Source organism: Haliotis asinina, chromosome 2 (assembly GCF_037392515.1).
Source record: "Haliotis asinina isolate JCU_RB_2024 chromosome 2, JCU_Hal_asi_v2, whole genome shotgun sequence".
Taxonomy (NCBI): Eukaryota; Metazoa; Mollusca; class Gastropoda; order Lepetellida; family Haliotidae; genus Haliotis; species Haliotis asinina.
The window spans coordinates 48,697,456-48,716,425 of record NC_090281.1 but is presented as its reverse complement, the minus strand read 5'-3'; the positions used below and the strand labels follow the sequence as shown (position 1 = coordinate 48,716,425).

The following is an 18,970-nucleotide window of genomic DNA, read 5'->3' as shown; positions in this document are numbered from 1 at the left end:
GTCTTGCATTGATGAAATTCCCAACAATGACAGATAAAGTGGAAAGATTATTTTTAAACATTTTGAAAGGCATTTAGATGTTGGATGAATATGAATACGTGGCACGTTTTATGAATAAAAACTTTGTTTTTGTTACTTAAATGCCGTTTCAGAGCTAATTCATGCTCCTTTCTTCAGCAATTCACATAAAAAAGAAGTCGTTACCCATAAAAATGTATCATGTATTCTTGGAAAGACTGTTTTCAAAATGCTAAGCAAATGAATTTGAAAAAGGCTGATATTCTAAATTAAGGTTGTATTAGTGTTATCAGGCCACTAAGTTATTTGAGGCATGTATCTCTCAATTCCCAGAAATTATATCCAAAACAGTCAATGTTGTCAAAGCCACCAATGCCACTGAAATCCGAAAATGCTTGCTCAGTAAGGATGCTTCATTGAAACAGACTAGAACCATCAGGGATATTTCAAAATAATGGCATCTGATGGCTTCCCTTCCCCTTTGGTCGGCTTGAAGAAAAATTAATCAACACACCTTTTGGTGTGCATATTATTGTGCCTCGAAGTTTAAATCCTTTGGTGTTAAGCAGCAAACCAACCACCCGATTTTACAGTTAACAGCTCAGCCTCACGTCACGTTCAGCTGAATCACACCCGTGTAGGTCCCAGGGTAGAATAGGCCTTCAGCAACCCGTGCATGCCATAAAAGGCAATATGCTTGTCGTAAGAGGCGACTAACGGGATTGGGTGGTCAAGCTCGCTGACTTGGTGACACGTCATCGGTTCCCAATTGCGCAAATCGATGCTCATGTTCTTGGTCAGTGGATTGTCTAGTCCAGATTCGATTATTTACAGACCGCCGCCATACAGCTTGAATATTGTTGAGTGTGGCGTAAAACTGAACTCACTCACTTTAACCTCTAGACTACCCCTCCGCCCATTTCTGAATGAAATCTTGAGGATACATTTTACAGTTTCACTGACAAACGAAAGGGTTCTTGAGAGTCATGTAGAAGTTGGGGATTCAAGTTTAAGACAAATGTCAACTTCTGTATTGTTTGCACAACGTTTCTGATCTATTTCTTGCCCTTCGTCAGGTGGAAGCTTCTTCTTTATTGTTTACGTAGCGCTTCTGGGCTATTCTTAAATTGCCCCTCCGTCAGGAATTCATTGTTTACCCTACGTTTCTGGGCAATTCCGTGCCTGTTGTTTCAAAGGCATTTAGAAGTTGGAGGAATCAAACTAAAAGTGCTTTATGGTTCAACTTCTTTATTATACAAGGTCACAACGTTTCGAGACAGATTCTAGTCTCTTCTTCAGGTGAGGTGAGGATAAAACTAAAGGGTTGTAGTATGTATACACATAACAGTAGAGCGATAACAATGGGTATTCTGTATATCTTGTTACCCATTGTTATCGCTCTACTACTGTTATGTGTATATATACTACAACCCTTTAGTTTTATCCTCACCTCACCTGAAGAAGAGACTAGAATCTGTCTCGAAACGTTGAGACCTTGTATAATAAAGAAGTTGAACCATAAAGCACTTTTAGTTTAATTCCGTGCCTCTTCGTCAGACGAGTCTGAGTCAATCAGCATCAAAAGAGTAGCACCACACATGAACAGAGATCAAGGGGTTTACCTACCCAATACCTGGGAAATTAATCAGACCCAATCACCTATTAATCCACTGTAACAGCTTCATCCCTGCCTTTCGTATCACATCCCAGCATTGCATTAGACTATCAGTCACCCTATGAAACCCAATCAGACTCAGTGGCTGCTATTGCTTACCCACTTAATCCGATGTAACAACACCATATTTACTTTTGTATATTTCATTTTCGTTTATCTGCTATTTAATAATCTGTGGTTGGTTTATTGTGTATACATGCTCCAAAATCATCACTCTGGCGTCATGTATATTATTTGGATATTTATCCTGTATATTGTATATTGGCGCCAGCCAGAAGCCGGCGTTACACCTCAAATTGAGTGACTGAGTTAGCATCCATCTGAGAAGGGGCAAGGAATAGCCCCGAAACGTTGTGTAAACAATAAAAAAGTTGACATCCATAGCATTTTGTATTAGAAACGAAGGGATGTATCAATTTATCATCCACTGGAGATATCGTTTCAACAGTAGATATTGTACAATGCCCCGACAATGCTATGACGTCATGATCATGATGACGTCACAATGCCACGACATAGTTGCATTGCATGTCTAATGGTAGGACAGTTTTGAAAAATGTACATTTTTCACTGAAAACTATTGAAGGATGAAACAGAATCTTACCCTCGTGTCTACTGATATCAATTATACCAACTCTCGTTGATAAAGGTAAAATATTCTCGACAAGCCTCGAAGATTTACTTTATGAACCCAGCAACTTTATGAAATCAGCAAACTGTTGGGTGAGATTCTCTATGTATTTCATGCTATTAGAAATGTCCTTCAGCACGAGGCTAATGTCCCTTTTTTCTGCTGGACAATAGATGAGTCAGGGTACTTGTGGGATGATACAATTCACGGTCGAAGTGTAAAGTCGATAGCAACCGCGCTAAGGTGACTAACAGTCGAAAAGTACATACATGTATATAGAGGATACTAAACGACCTTCCGTGTAATACCATTTTTATTAAACGACTTAATGATTTGGTATCAGACGAGCGAAAACGAGTTTGATACTAAATCTCTAATGAGTTTAATAAACATGATATTTCACGGAAGCGAGTTTAGTATTCTGTTTATTACTCGCCAACATAAATTGACAGAAACTGCGGCGAAATTGCCTACAGTGTGAAGACTCTCAGCTTTCAAGTCAAGCAAGGTCTAGTAAAAACGCGACATCAACATTAGCATTGTGACGTCACAACTTTGAACCATTTTGACGTCATAGGTCAAGCGGTATTACACTAGTGTAATATTGAAGTGAAAATATTACACTGCAGTATCTTCAACGGGCGAGTAATAAGGTTGATTATACCACATACCACTGTATACCGATCGGCATAAGGCCCATGATCATATGAAGATCCGGGTTACAATTTGTCTTCGCCAACTGATGCTCGTCGTAAGAGGCGACTAGCGGGATTGGCTGGTCAGGCTTGCTCACTTACTTGACACACGTCATCGTATCCCGTATCCCTAATCGCAGGATTGTCTGGTCCAGACTCCATCATCTACATGCCGCCGCCATATTGTTTGTACATTGGTGAGAGTGGTGTTTAAGAACAAAATCAATAAAAATCTGAATATGTGAAGATAAACAACAAAAACTAACCCGCCTATGTCTGGTCTCTCCCTTGAGCATTGCTAAATGCGGCATAAAACCATTCTCACTCACTCCCTGCGCGATATGACGTTAATGAGGACCAGGGATAATCTTCGTCTTATATAGTCTCCCTGTCAGAACACAACCAGATAAACTTAGTACCCGATGTCACTTCGAAGTCCTGGATTATAAGACACCTGTCCACTGTCGATGGGGTCACTGGTGATGCAGCTACCTGATTTGTGCGCGCATTGAGTTTTCTGGATGGTCTTGTTATGACATGGTTGGACATAGCGATCATTTCGAGGAAGAGGGCCCTGCAGCTGTCTTCACATGAACAACCTCGTCAAGTGGTTCTGTTTATGTTGGGCGTATTATATTGATGGTAAAATCTGAAGCAACACCTGAATTGATATGATATAAGTAGAAATAGTGTAATGTACACAATATCAAACTATCTCAAGGAATAAGCCATATGCACGTGCACTGAGTGTTTTTCACGTGCATGCAGAGAAAATGCTTGCACGGTCGTATCTCTGAAAAATCAATTTCGAGGGTAGTAGTGAGTAGGTTTGATATTCATTGAAATAGCACGTAATCAGTTACCTGGGGCTACCAAATGGCAGATCGTGGGCATGAGACAAAGTGGCATGTCCCTACGTCAGATTGCAAGACGTGTTGCCATAGCGTTGTAAGCAGGTTGCTTAAAAAACATCGTACAACCGGTGAAGTCAAGGTCGCCGCTAGAAGAGGTCGTGTCAAAAAGACAAATTTGAGGGATGATAGAAGTTTACTTCGTATTGCACGTCAGGAACCATTCTGGTCAGCCAATCGACTCCGTCAGTGATGGTAGCAAACAACAGGAGTAAATGTGTCGCGGGAGTTGGTTAACAGACGTCTTGTAGCCGCTGGTTTACGAGCTCGTCGTCCCTTGAAATGACCCCGACTGACCGATAATCACATGCGTCTTCGTCTGGTTTGGGCACTGGAACGACGAAACTGGAATTTGCGCACATGGCGACGTGTCATTTAGTCTGATGAGTTGAGGTTCAATCTGTACGTTGTTGAGGGCCGCTTACGTCTTCCCAACACGCTCAAAACATACTGATAACAGTAGCTGGAGGTGGTGGGTTAGCCATGGTCGGAGCAGCCTTCTGTCATGACCAGAAAGTAGACATCAAAGTGATCCAAGGCACGATGAATGCAGAGAAGTATGGTCGTGACATCATCGAGAACACTCTCCTGCCATCTTTGCATGCCAATCCTCACGTTGATTACCTCTACCAGGATAACAATGCCCACCCCCATCGTCCTGGGATGATCACTGACCTCAAAAGGCAGCACAGCATCGAATCCCTTGACTGGCCAAGTGTCAGTCCAGATCGAAATCCAATAGAGCACATCTGGGATGCCATCGGGAGGAGCATTTCCTCGAGAGATTGGCCCCTGACCAACGTTCGCGAACTCAGGCAGGTTGTCCTAGACGAATGGAGCAATCTGCCAATGCAGTTCCTGCGTAATCTGGTGGTATCAATGAGACGGCTTTGTCGAGAGGTGGTTCAGGCTCGTGGTTGGATACACTCCCTAGGAACGTTAACTGTGGATTTCATTACAGGACATGATGGACTTCATGTAACATGATGGAACTGACAAAGTTCAGACATTTCTTTAACAAAATGAGCATACTTTTTAGACAACACTTTTTTAGTTGATTTGACCTTATCTTTCTAAAATGGAATAAAAGATCTCGATTATTTTCAACACACATTTTTATCACTGAAGTTGGGGACAAGATGATTAAACACGTATTGAGAAATCATTTTGGACTGGTACACGTTAATTGTCATACTTATTGAAACATGTAGAAATAGGCCTCGAAGTTTTGACTTATGGTCGAGAAAATGCAGGAAACTGCAATTTCCAGAACAGACTGAAATCGATAGTGAACTCAAACATAGCAGACAATTTGAGTTTGGTGTATAGATTACTCAAGTGGATTGTGCTTTTTAAAAATGAAAATGCTGTTGAGCTAAAAATTCCGTAGTTTCAAATTGTCAAACTCAGTTATAATAGAAACTTATGTTTGTTTCGAAAATCTGGGCTAGGCAACGCATGAGCTGACACACAGAGAGACGCATACACTGCATAATGTGCTTTTTCGGTTTCATTTCATTGTTTATGACCCGAGGTCCCATCTGCCTTTACAGTGGGAGGAAAACCATAAGATCAAATATATGCACAAGATGTTTATTCCTATTTGCGATACAAAGAAATGATGTTTGACAGAAGTTACCTCAATGATAAGGTTTTTCTAACAGTGAATGTGTATTTGTGATTCCTCATGCCAGACTGAATGATGAATTGCAAAACCAATTTGACTGATTCCTCACACTGCGACAAAGGCCATTGTAGAATATATACATGCTAGAATACACATAATAGGAGGTACAGCATGAAGATAAAGGCCAGATTTCTTTTGTTTTGATTTACATGGAAAAGAGATAAAAACAAAGTTCCAATTTATTTAGTCTGAGTTTTACTAAGTGTCATCAGTTTGGAAAAACATGTTTTATAGAAAAATGTGAGTGAGATTTTAGAAGAGGCTGTTGGTATAAGGAACTCATATTTTACATTCAAATTTTAAGGAATTGGTTAATTTGTAAACTAGGCTTAAGAATAAAACCTGGCCTAACTTGAATAGATCACTGGGATACTGATTACAATATGTCTGAGTGAGTGAGTGAGTGAGTGAGTGAGTGAGCGAGCGAGCTGGACACAATGCCACTTTCTGTTACAAAATGAAGCAATGAAGTGATGATAGGGTAACACATCTTACTATGTATGTGTGTAATGAAAAGTGTGATGGACATGATTTTAAAACACACTCTAATTTAGCACTGCCATCTTAAACAGATGAAATTTAAGCACAAAAACTGATGATTTCCCTGCATGACCTCACTTGAATTATCACTACATGCATAATGTTTAAAATATCAGTTTAAAACAATTCAAGCTTAACTATAAAAGAAAATTAGCGCCAAATATTCCACACAAAACTTTCTGTTACAGCTTGGTATTTGTCAGGTGACATACTTGACATTTTACAACTGATCAACCCCTCCTACTTGTATTGACAATTCAGAAACTGACAGATAATCTCTACAAAACGTTCACAATCAAACTTTAGAAGTCATATACAAAGTAACATCATTTAAAATTAGAAACCATAAATATAATCTCAAGCCACATTATCCAAATGGGTAGCAAGTCTAAACCTGACATTTAACCCTCACGAACAATGAAATATAGAATGTAGTCTGAAATTGTACAACATTTTGAATTGCTGGATACAGTAAATTTGCAGACTGAAAACAGAACCAAAGAAACATACCCTAGCAAACATGTTATTTCTGAATAAGCTATCTAAAGTTCAAGCCACTGTTGTCTATGGGAAATGCTTGATAAATTCTGTAATACTGAACAGCATGAATCGAAAGGCATAAAGGACTCGTCAACAAGAACAATATGAGTGAGTCACAAATCTTCAAATGGTATACATATTGGCACACAGATAAACTTGAAGTTTAAACATTTCACCTACCCTTGTATTACTTGTTTAAAACTTCATATCACCTTGTCGATCAGCAGGATATAATGGGAACAATGTGTTTTCTAAGGCATACAATGAAGTTACTTGATGTTATTGGGTGAACAACACAATTTAAAAACAAACTCCATTTCAAATTGAGAAACTGTTTTCAGAGTCTCAAAATTCTTCCAAATGTACAATTCAGTGTCAATTCCTCATTGCCAGCTCTAGACAAGTCATCACTGGCTGTCTGCGTAACCATTTTGTCCATGCAATGCCCAGCTTTTTTGTCACACTCAGGCTGTGTATTCCATCTGGTCACCAGTATTATCGTCACACAGAGATATATCTTCGTCTTTCAAACCAGGACCAGCATCCCAATCCCCACCGTTCCCTTGCAGGTTCCCAGATACAAACTTGTTCCCCTTCCCTCGGCCACGCCCACGTTTCCCCTTATTCCCGCCCCTGGGTGTACTTGTCTGGAAGGACACATTCCCACGACCTACATTTGAAAATGGAGATTTTAATTTGGTTTTAGAACCAGAAGTTGAAGTATCGAAGAAGGTAGAATGTGCAGTTTCATATTCTCCAGATGTCTCGAACGACTGAGTGACAGACCCTTTCCCTTTCTGGCCTTCTTGTTTAGGAGGTGGCATCAACTGGTCCTTGATGTCAGCATGTTTGGGAAGAAGTTCCTTTGGGATGATGGAGTACTTGCCACTGTGGCCACCATTCTTCCTCAAAATCTCTGCCATCTTGTCAGGCATAAACTTCCTGAAGATGACAGAGTATGCATGTTCCTTGTTCTGCTTGGTGGAGAAGCGGAGGTCGTAACTGCGAGCAATCAAATTCAGCAGTTTCTTCTCCCCTGGAGGAAACCCCGGTCCAAATAGGAGCTCCTCCAGATTCTCCTCCTTGGCAAATTTCTCCACCATCTGTTCAATGACCAGCTTGATCCACTTATTCGCCATCAGAGGCTCGGATGTTGTCCCTTCCCCATTGGCTGTGCCCTCCTTCTCTTCCATCTTTGGCTTCTCCTCTGTAATGGAATCAGGGGTCACTGGGACCATGTCATTGGTGCCAGTGTCACCACTCTCAGCCTTCAGCTTGTCAGCTTTCTCCTGAATTGTCTCGTATGTAAACCAGAAATTAGACTCATCTCGGGATACAACCTGAAATGGTAAACAAATCCAGTTTAAGAGTACACACCAATAATGAACCTGGGCCCCGTTTCACAAAACTCTCGTAAGCCTAAGGTCTCGTAACTTTTCTCGTAGCATTTGTACCTGGCATACTGTAACATAGGAGGTGCAAAGGCTACGAGAAAAGTTACGAGACCTTAGGCTTACAAGAGTTTTGTGAAACGGGGCCCTGGACCTTTCCTCAAGAACAAAGGTCCTTTATGGGGTTTCAGAGGAAGAATCAGAACCAGTGCATTTTCATTAGGGGTCAATTAAAGGATGCTTGGGTTTAAGTTGTACTTGAAGACAAGGAATGTTGTTTTAATAAATACCAACAATATTTAACTCAATGTTATCATTCACAGTCTTCTTTGAGTATTTCCCCTCTTGGATTTAGAGTATTGCTCACCACTTGAAATGCTGCTCCATGTTCTAATTTGCATCTGTTTGTGTAGTGGTCCAGTAGATTACCATTCTCTTCACAAAGAGGTTAGTCATAATCTTCCCATGAACCTCTATTCTAATACGGCCCTTTTAGGGTGAGAGTGCTCAGGATTCATGACTGCTTGCAATCAGATTTTGTTCATTGATTCCTGCACTCTCTATAGCTAGTTTCTGATTTTCAGCTAAACATGAAATACCGAATCTATCCTTGCCATTTTGATAAACTAACTCCATGGCTGCAACATGTTCTGATTGGATAGAAAGAAGGGAGATAATCTCAGATGTAATTTTATTTGCTACTAGGAGATTTCACATGAACTGGAAAATATGGACGTACTAGAATAGAGACACATGGGAAAATATGACTTGAGTAACCTCTGAGAGAAGAGAATGGTACGTTATAGTAACTCACAATATATTGGTCTCCATTTATCAAATAATCAACAGTTAGTGTTTCTTTTATCTATTGATCACAACTGAAGTGTCAGTGTATGTGTGATGCTGACATGTGATTAGTAAACTATGGTTGATGGTCAGATGAATACTAGAATTACATGCTATAAAGGATGCCTGGTGACTTTTTTTACATCTTTTTTTTCAAAATAATCTTGCATGCAGAGATGCTTGTAACTCAGTTTCATTACACAATGGTAACATATTTTGCATGTTTTATGCTAACACTCAGCTTATTTTGATGTCTGGTACTATTTATTGACATTTGACTATTTACTAGGACATCTGTCAACTGCATCCCTGTTCAACATGAGACATATATCCTTCCACACAGTAGAACTGGGCTTGACTCATCACCTTGATGGTTGTCTGTGTCTGATACAGCTTGAACAAGGCATCTCCGGCAGACAGGTTGCGAGCTGCATTCTTGGCTGGAGCACATGCCTCTCCCACCAGTTCCTGTTGGATGTACATCTCACACCTGGAATGACGAGTAATGGATGAATGAGCAGACTTAACCAGGGCTCCAGATAAAGACCATATCAACATATGTATGGATAAAATATAAGCAAGATGCTGAAAATAATTCAGAAAATGTAGCAGATAGGCACCACAGCAGTGGTGTACGGTCTTAACGCTAAGCAATTATTTTCACTGACTGTATGCATGAGAGTAAACTTGTGTATGAGTGTACTTTTATGTCTCTTTCAAAGGAACGACAAGGGATTTTTAACTCAACTTTCACAATAATTTTGACACTTTTGTTTGTGAAATCAGTATGACCAATACTGCTCATATGATAATTCCCAAATATCCTTCATCTTTTAAGTCAACCTACTTGAAAAATGTCCCAACTGGGCTGATCTTCCATTCCAGCAACATGGCATTCTGGGTAGCACTCATGTTGAGGATGCAGAATGCTTGTCTCTTTCGGTCAAATGCCCACTCATGATGCTCGATGAGGACGATGTCATTCTTGTCCTTGCCATGCTCCATCGGGTCCAGCTTCATCCGCTTCAATCTCTGCAGGTTGGACTCCCCAGTCCTGCTCTGGCCTTTGACCCATACTTCCAGGACACCTGGACCCTTGGTGTCTTCTGGGGTCAGTCTCTGAAAGTCATTGTAGATTATTTCAGCTGTGCTTGTGGACAGGACATCTAAGGCTTTGACATAAGCATCACACTGTGCATCTTTGCGCTTCTCCCCCTCCCCAATAGCCAGCAGGATATTGTCCAGGTAGAGGTCACATTGAATTGAGCTTTTGACATCCTTGGATGCCCCTTTCCTGTAGACACATGTTGGCACGAGCTGGAGCTGATGGGCAGTGACATCCAGGAGGTTGACCACTGATTCAATACCTGGGAATTCGGGGACAGACATCAAGAGTGTCTTCAGCTTCTCAAGAGTCCGCTCACTGGGTAGACTGGCATTATCTTCTTTAAAGTCTTGACCTTGTGCAGCTGCAGCTAAAGGATCAGACGTGGGCATGTCTTCAGCTTCATCCAGTGAGATACCCTGCATGATGACAGAGATAGGTTTTGTCTTCAGGAACACCATGGCCTTTTCAAATGTCTTCAGCTTTGCCTCCTTCTTCTTATGACTTGTGGCTGAAGCTATCAATGTGTCGTTAATCGTCAGCTTCCCTTTGAACCATAGCTTCCCATTGGGCAGTCGTGTATTTTCTTCCACATATTTGTGATTCAGGTTACAGAAGGATGCAGAGAAGGACTGAGTCAGCTCACTGATGACATTGTTGCAGTTGGCCTTTCCACTGTTCAAGTACTGGATCAGTTGATCAAAGTTGACCTCAAGTCCAACCAAACCAGCAGCTGGTTCTCTACCCTCTTCCAGACTTGCTACCTTCTTCTGGGCATCCATAACTGGGTTCGAGCTCCCTTCATCCTTCAGTGATGCGAGCAGCTCAGCTCTCATCTTCTCAGTCCCAACATCCTCCATCTTCATGATGGCAGCTACACTCTTGGATTTCAGGACATCTACAGCCTTTCGGAAACACTCATGCTTTACTTCCTTCTTGTTTGCACCAACACTTCTTGCCAGGAAAACAGATCCAATGAACAATCTCCCAGTGAACATCATTTTGTTGCAGACTTTCAAGAGCTCCTCCACTTGGTAGTCGGACTTCAGACCGAGCTTGCTGCCTGTCAGGCCATTCTCAATAGTCTGAATGTCATTGACTCTCTGGCTATCATTCTGGATGAACAATGCAAAACGGCGCATCTTCTCTGCCATGGACATGTTGGCACTATCTATGGCAGACACTTTAGCCAGGCTATGAACAGGGGCCACCTGACCAAAGCCTCCCCTGTTTCCACGCCCTCTGGGGCCTCCTCGACCAATCTGGGAACCCCTTTGGTTCCCACGCATCCCTCTGTTGAACTTGTTTGGACCTGCAACAGATGTAAAATAGTGCACTAATGATAGGTGTGTTGTGCACTGACCTTCAGTCAACATTCCACAGGTGTTAAGTAATAAGTTTCTTAAAAATATATATTAACCATCCATGTAAACTTGAATTAATATCTAAAAAATCATATTCTACCCATATCCCAATACTGTGTCATTCCCAGTTCCTGTAATGCCTATTGAATATGTACATAAATGAGGAGTGTATGATAGTACATGTATTTAGGACAGGGATTCCCCAAGTGAAAAGTCCACATCCATCAAACTTGTCTATTTAGGGGATGATGAACCGTTTACTAACCACCAAATCCAGCAGCTTTGTCATAGGGTGTCATCTTGGCAAAGCCTCTACCACGACCTCCTCGTCCTCCACCTCCAAAGCCACCAAAGCTTTGCCCATCATTCCAGCCTTGATTGTCATTCCAATTCTGCCTGTCATTCCAGTTACCCCCTCTTCCTCCTCGTCCCCCTCTCTTGACCCTCCCTCCATCAGACTGCTGATTCACTAGTTGGAGAGCCTTCCTGATCTTATCAAAGTCCACAGTTCCCTGCTTCTTATACTGTATTTCCGCCGCCTTCAAAACAGCAAAGTCATCAGTAAAGTCTGTATCTCCCGACTGGTTACCAAAAGAAAACTGTTTTGTCCTTCCCCCTCTACCTGCTCCACCCCAATTGGACGACCGTCCAAAACTTGAGCCCCCTTTGTAACTGGACACCCCTCCATAGCCAGTGTCCCCCCCATACCCGGATGACCCAGTACCTCCCCAGGCCCCACCATCATTGTTCCAGTCAGCTCCAGTGGACGAAGATGCCACTGTCGAGGAGCCTATGTTGTCGTACTGTCGCCCCATCTTCCAGGGATTGTCGTAATTGTCCATACCACTGTCAAACATGCTATTCATGCTGCTCATACTGCTGATGTTACTCATGGTATTGGTCTGGTTGCCGTATGGAAAGGGTGGCGGGGGTGGGAGCGCCATGGAGTCAGAATAACCTCCCTCGTTCCACATGTCAGTCTTCCGTTTCTTGTTGTATGGATCCTCAGATCCTCCCATGTCCTCATACGGACGTCGTCCACCAGTATACATCGCAGAACTGGGGCTTTAATTATATCTGAAATTTGTGAGAAGCAAATATTCTAGGCATGTTCATTTGCAGTAATACAAATTTTTGGTCAAACAGTTGTAATCAGGTTAGGGAAGATATTATACTCAATATTGATTTGATTTTTAGAATTCCATGAGATGTAATAGACACAATGTACAGAAACCAGTAACTCTTCTGCAAGTGAATATGTCATCAAATACTCATAAACACTGTTACACTGAAGTTACATTTACTAAAGATTATATGATTCAACTTAATGCTGTTTTCAACACTTCAGTTACATTGCAGCATTAGAAAGGAGAAGTCAAAACAAATGTTATTTTTTAATATTTAAGCTATACTATAATATTTGTTTGAAATCAGGGTCATTAAAATCACATTTTGTACTCTGATACGATGCCAACAATTCCATCAAAAGTCAAATCAGATGAACCCTGACTGAACTTCTAATCCCAGTCCGAATGAATGTGTTGGCTCCCAAGACATTCAGATGTCAGCTTCATTAATATAAATAATGTATGTATGTCTTCAAAATATCAATAATGATAAAACAGAACTTTTTTCATTGTTTACATCAGGAACTGTCTTACCAACTTCATTTTTTAACAAATGTATCTTGGTGCAGTGTATCTCATTAAAAAATGTGATATATGGTGACATCTGCAGGTCTTAATATCAAAAGGTATATCAGAGTAAAAGATCTGATCTTAATGATATTGATCTTTCACAAATATCCTTCAACATTCTGAAAATTTTGAAGTCTCATTATCATGCATACAAGAAGAAGAAATTGAGTTATTCCAAATTCTTTCAATATGAATCATTGTGATCAAGACAGTTGCAACAAGTGATCACAACAATACCAGTGTCTTATCAATAACTTAATCATTAAAGGAGCACAAAAGTTGCACTATTTTGGTCATGCTAATCTCATACATCTTTGTGAAATCTTTCACACGTACAAAACTGAAGGTTCTCTTTTTCACACAAACACAATGATTGGTAGTCACTGTGAGGCATCACTATTGTGTGCTGTGTTTGTGTCACTCCCAAATATTCCAACAGCCTCTAAGCAATCATGTCTGATCTTAACAATCCTGTGGTGGATATTGTGAGCATTCTGACAATGAGGATGCTCAAGTGTCCAGGTTACTGAATCTCACACAACAATCCATTGGTCAGGTTACAAATGTTGCTATTGACCAATATTCCTATCCTGAAAACTCCACAGGTTGTTCAAGGACCTATATTCTTAGTCTGAATCCTGATGGAGAGATAAGTTGGGACCAATAAACCTATCATGAAATCGTCATGGGGACACAACAAATTGGCTCCAGTGAACTGACATCCCTACCCGGAAGCCATGTTATTAAGGACCAGTATACATTAGGGCTGCTGGCTCTTGTACACCAGACACAAAATCAGCATGATAACAACAGTGCAGTTTTACACAAATTTAGCTGACTGTTGTATCTTTGACACTGGAACAGCAGATAGATTCAGTCTTAACCAAGTCTGACAAGAAAGCCATATTCCAGCTATGTACAGGTGGCTCATGAATAATCAAGTCTTGATCACATGCTATAGGTCATGTCTGTCAGTCAGTAGCTCATATTTAATTAGATTTCCTGGGACAATAGTCACTAGGTTCGGATATATGAAAGAATAGAAATCTTGAGTAATGTCATGTCATCATGGGAGGGACTGTGACACTATATGAAAGAGTTGAGCGATGTCATGTCACCACAAGAGGTACTGCTACACAATAACCCAATCATGGAAGATGAGTGGGTGAGAAAGATTGTACGCCACTTTTAGCAACACTGCAGCAATGGGGTTCTCACATTGTAGCCATGTAGGGAATTTGGGAGCAGGACAATTCCCACCCGAACAATTGAGACCTAGTTATATTCACTATACTCCCCACCATACTGAAATACAGAAATTGAAATTGAAAAGAAATTTTACTTTAAATTTTTTGTGTGTAATATTTACTTTCATAAAATTGTGACGTTAAAACAAATTGACTTTGATGAAGTTTTTGCTTTGTGTGATTGAAATTGAAAGGAAATTTTGCTTTGATGATTTTTGTGTGTGTGTGTGTAATATTAACTTATCAGATGCTATCTGGGTGGAACATTGTCCGATCAAGGAAACAGTATCGGCCAGCAGCACCTGCAGTCAATCGTCAAAGACTACCCCAACAGACTGTGTCTAGACTTCTCACAAAGCATTGCCCACAATACATCACCTTACATAAGTATACATGCAAACATAGCAATATCATGTAAACATGGCAATATCATTAAAAGTTACAGTATCCTTATGTATGTCACAAAATAGTGCTTCCTTACTTAAAACATGCTATAATTTGTTATGTATTCAACAGGATCAGTAAAACTGATACTAAAGCATGTCAAGAAGAAAGTAATAGTTCATGTTTGTTTTTTATGGAATATTCTTATATGTTACACATTAAAATGAATAAATGTTGAAACTGAACTATGTTCTCCATGTTACTTTTATTTTGGGGTGGGAATTGTCTGGGTGGCAAATGTCCTAGGTGGGAATTGCCCTAGGTGAGAAATGTCCGGGTGGCAATTGTCCTAGACCCAGGGAAGTTAACCCAGGTTTTTGGTGACAGACAAACTTTTTAACCACTTGCCTACCCTACTGCCCATCACTGACGCTGACCATCATTCAGTCCCATAGTTGATGGAGCCTATTTCATTCTGCATCACCATGGAAACTGCCTCAATTGATACATGTTTGATAGTAGGTTTGCCATGGCATCACACCAAAGCTTCAGATTGCCTATAGTTTCATACTGTGTCTGATACTGGCAGTGTTTTGTGTGAAAAAGAGACCCTCTCATTAGAAGTGCTGATTTCTATTGTAAGAATGCAATAATGGCAATGCCTGACGTTTTACATTGGTTAAAAAACAGAATCTCATTGATAGATTTCCCTTATTAATGAAAGGTTATTCTGTGTTCCTAGGAAGGATAGAGTGTGCATTACTTAAAATAAATGACCCTATCCGAACATTTCTGAAACTGATCGTAACACACTTGGTTTAAGCATGCTGGGATCATTTATATAAACTGGTCATGATTTTGTTTTAAAAGGAAAGACTGTATATCTGATCTGATCATATTTCTTTCATATTTTAACCCTATATTTCCAAAACCAACCAGATGTAAATGTTTTAATGCTATATCATTGAATGCATTCTTAGACATTTCTGTGCTCACTAAACAATCCTTTTTGTACGGAACTAAGTTACCATAACCTGACATCAAATTAAAGTTTTTGCATAAATAATGCAGGCAATGGCATCTCTATTTCTCATCTTAACAGGGTAAATGACAGTTTTTTTCAAAACATCCTGGTGGTATTGAAAAGGAGAACAGTGCCATTGTTCTCCATGAATACAACTGAAATGTAAGAAAAGAATGTAAAATCACTGAGCACTTGTGATTGCAGTGTTATCCTTGCAAAATTACACATCTATCCAGTGGGGGATGATGACATAAGCTTATCAAGATATTGTCAACTATTTGTTTCACATCAGACATTCTCTTCTTTAGTGTGTCCTGTGTCCAAAGATCACCAAACAGAAAATCCAGAACAGCTCAAGGTTTTAACTTGTATATCAAAAGACATATTAGTTGGAAAAATGCTTACAAAACAACCTTTAACCCACATCTAGCCTCCTAAGGAATTATATGGTCTGAAATACACTCAAGTCTTGTTAATCCAACATCGTCTGTTGCACAACAAACTGTCCAATTAACAAGGATGTCGGATTAAATAAACAAGACTAAATTATGTTTTTTCAAGTTGTTACCAACAAAAGGGTCGGATAAACAGGTCGGATTAACAAGACTTGAGAGTACATGTATATGATATGTAATCATTATAAGAACTAATTTTCATCAATAAGAAATCTTCACTTGTAACCATGGTAACCAACAACAACTCAAAAAAAGTCTTCCCCAAGCCACAATAATACTTCAAAACACAAAAAATATGTGCCATGTATCTGAAACTTGGTCTGTTTTAACAGGCATCCCATATCTTCAGCATCTTACAATAGCCATCAGCATCAACATAAGCAACATAAATACTGAGCCCAAGTCTGAACTCACTGAAGAAAGGACCCCAGATCTCCTGCCATCACGGACAGCACTGAGAGTTGGGGCTAATATATCTTTCAGTAAGTGCAGTTACCTCTCTTGAAATTGTCAACTGATTTCGTTGCTAAGAGACGACTGCTGAGTTAAAGATCAGACTGTACGTGGCACTCTGATCTTGAACACAAAAGGCAGTTTTACTCAGTGTCGTCTTGCTTCAATCGGATCCTGTAGATCAAAGAAGAAAATGACAAGTTAAAGCACATTCTGATATGGCTCTGTGATATATAGTTATTGCTTCCAATCCACAATGGATGAGAGCCAAGATATTGAAAACTGTTACTATGTGATAGTATGACAGTCTGTGATATGAGCTTTTCAGTCACGTAGCACAAACGAGCCACTGTGGATCATTTATCAAGTTTATCATATTCATATGATATAAACCCAGCTGAAAAATGCTGAGGCCTTGTGCAACTACTGAAAGTTGCAAAATGTGTTAGCACAAGTGTCAAGATAAAAACACATGCTTCAACACTAACCCTTCTTGAATTAAGACACAAAACTGATTTGAAGATAATAAGCACTGTCAGTATCTCTACCCTGTCACTAGCTGAGGACAGCGCAGGGTCTTCTAAGATCTTTCTACCCATTAAATTATTGCTGTTATTGGATATTAATCACAAAAAAACCATATTTAGATCTATGGCAGAGAGCTAGAGATGTGAATTCTGTAGCAATGGTTACTAAACTACTATCTATCTTCTGTTTAACACGACTTTTGTTCCTGTTGCCCTCCTAATTCATCCAGAAATGTCCTATGCCTATAATATCATGAAATTTGCAGCATGATGTTGAGGTGTGTTACGGTGTCCCAGCTTTTCAAAATCACACACTTATCAAGCTATACTTACCTTTCGGTTATTTCTTCAACCACTAATGTAACTCAAAACACATATATGTGACATAAGCATGATTTCTCAGAAATTCATGGTGAATCTTTTGTCTCATTCTGTCAAGCTTATTGGCTTATTGATCATGATGATACTACCTCTACCATGTCTACATCTGTCTTGTCCATACAATTTCATTAGAGTTCTTATGTAGTTCTGTTCCTTTACATTCACCAATGTTTGCATGAGTGTGAGAGTTTGACTGGTACCTACAACTATGTTCAGATACAACAAGTAGGAACAGCAGGGCATATGCAAAATATTCCACTGGGCAACAGTTTTGACATTCGAGAAGAAATTGCGGAGTATGAAGTTGACTTATGTCATACAAATATATAATTTATTTCATATGATAATTTTTCACTATAAATTGCCATTAGCCACGTTACAGATAATGACAAGAAAGACCTAATCATGGCTGATGTCACCACAAGTATCTTTGTGGAGAAGTAAACATTTTATATTAGACAGCGCTTAAACATTCATTTCCAGATTTCCTGAGATATCTGTAAATAAATAACTCTTAAATTATTCTGAAGATCATAACTGCCCACAGCAATGAAAAAGTAAAAACATTTTTTGCCAGGCCTCATCTTGCTTCCTGTTCTACTTCTAGGTTGAGAATTTCTTTGTCTCTTACTTTTCATCTTAGTCATTCGGATAAACAAATGACACAGAATTACTGAGTTTCGGTTTAACATGGAAAGTATGTCTTAAATATCTCTTGGGTGTGCAAAGTGCTAAACTTATCAAGATATATTCTGAGAAACTCTGTTTCAGTGAAATTGTGTGAATATTATGGTGAACGCTTTTCAGGCGGCGGATACTCCGATACATTTCGAAAAACGGATGCAAACATTTGTTGGTTCCAAGGGTTATTCTTAACCTAAAACATAATAGGAATCTGGGTATTTGTTTGTAGTGCACAACAGTTACTCAAATAAAGCATTAATCGGTTTTGCTCTTACCCAAATTATTCTTCATGGTTAGTTCAACGCGAAACCATGCGCTATCGCGCCCTCTAGAGCAAGTTCGACAACTCCTCTACCATTGTTCACTAAAAATCACCAGTCGTGTTCCGATGGCCTCGGTCATGGGCGGATACAGATCCTGGAGAAAGTGGCACGCACAGATAATATTAACTCGTTTCACGAGTGTGTCAATAGTCATTTAATACACTTTCAGGACAAAAGAGGCCACCTCGCCCCCTAGGCTTCAATATCTCCTACGGACATACTATCTCCTACGAAGGACTTAAATAATGTCATACGTAGGACTTGTTACTTAATATCTCCTACGTAGTACTTATAGTATCTCCTACGTAGAACTCAGTATCTCTTGCGTAGGATCGACTTTTTATCTTGTTCCTACGTAGGACTTAATATCTCCCACGATCAGGGATAATCTA

At 39.9% G+C, this 18,970-nt stretch overlaps 1 protein-coding gene across 2 annotated transcripts; it reads right to left on the bottom strand.

Moving 5' to 3' along the window:
- Window positions 1-5,509: 5,509 nt before the first annotated feature.
- Window positions 5,510-18,602, bottom strand: LOC137273844 (uncharacterized). Of its 2 annotated transcripts, none has more exons than XM_067806716.1 (6): window positions 18,531-18,602; window positions 16,707-16,837; window positions 11,669-12,480; window positions 9,782-11,351; window positions 9,301-9,424; window positions 5,510-8,037 (listed from the first exon to the last, which is right to left on the bottom strand). In XM_067806716.1, exons 3-6 carry the CDS (start codon window positions 12,453-12,455, stop codon window positions 7,162-7,164), a joined length of 3,357 nt encoding a protein of 1,118 aa, XP_067662817.1. In that variant the 5' UTR covers window positions 12,456-12,480; window positions 16,707-16,837; window positions 18,531-18,602; the 3' UTR covers window positions 5,510-7,161. The 2 variants fall into 2 exon arrangements, with proteins under 2 accessions (XP_067662817.1, XP_067662818.1); XM_067806717.1 differs by having other exon boundaries at window positions 16,625-16,837; window positions 18,531-18,573.
- Window positions 18,603-18,970: the final 368 nt, after the last annotated feature.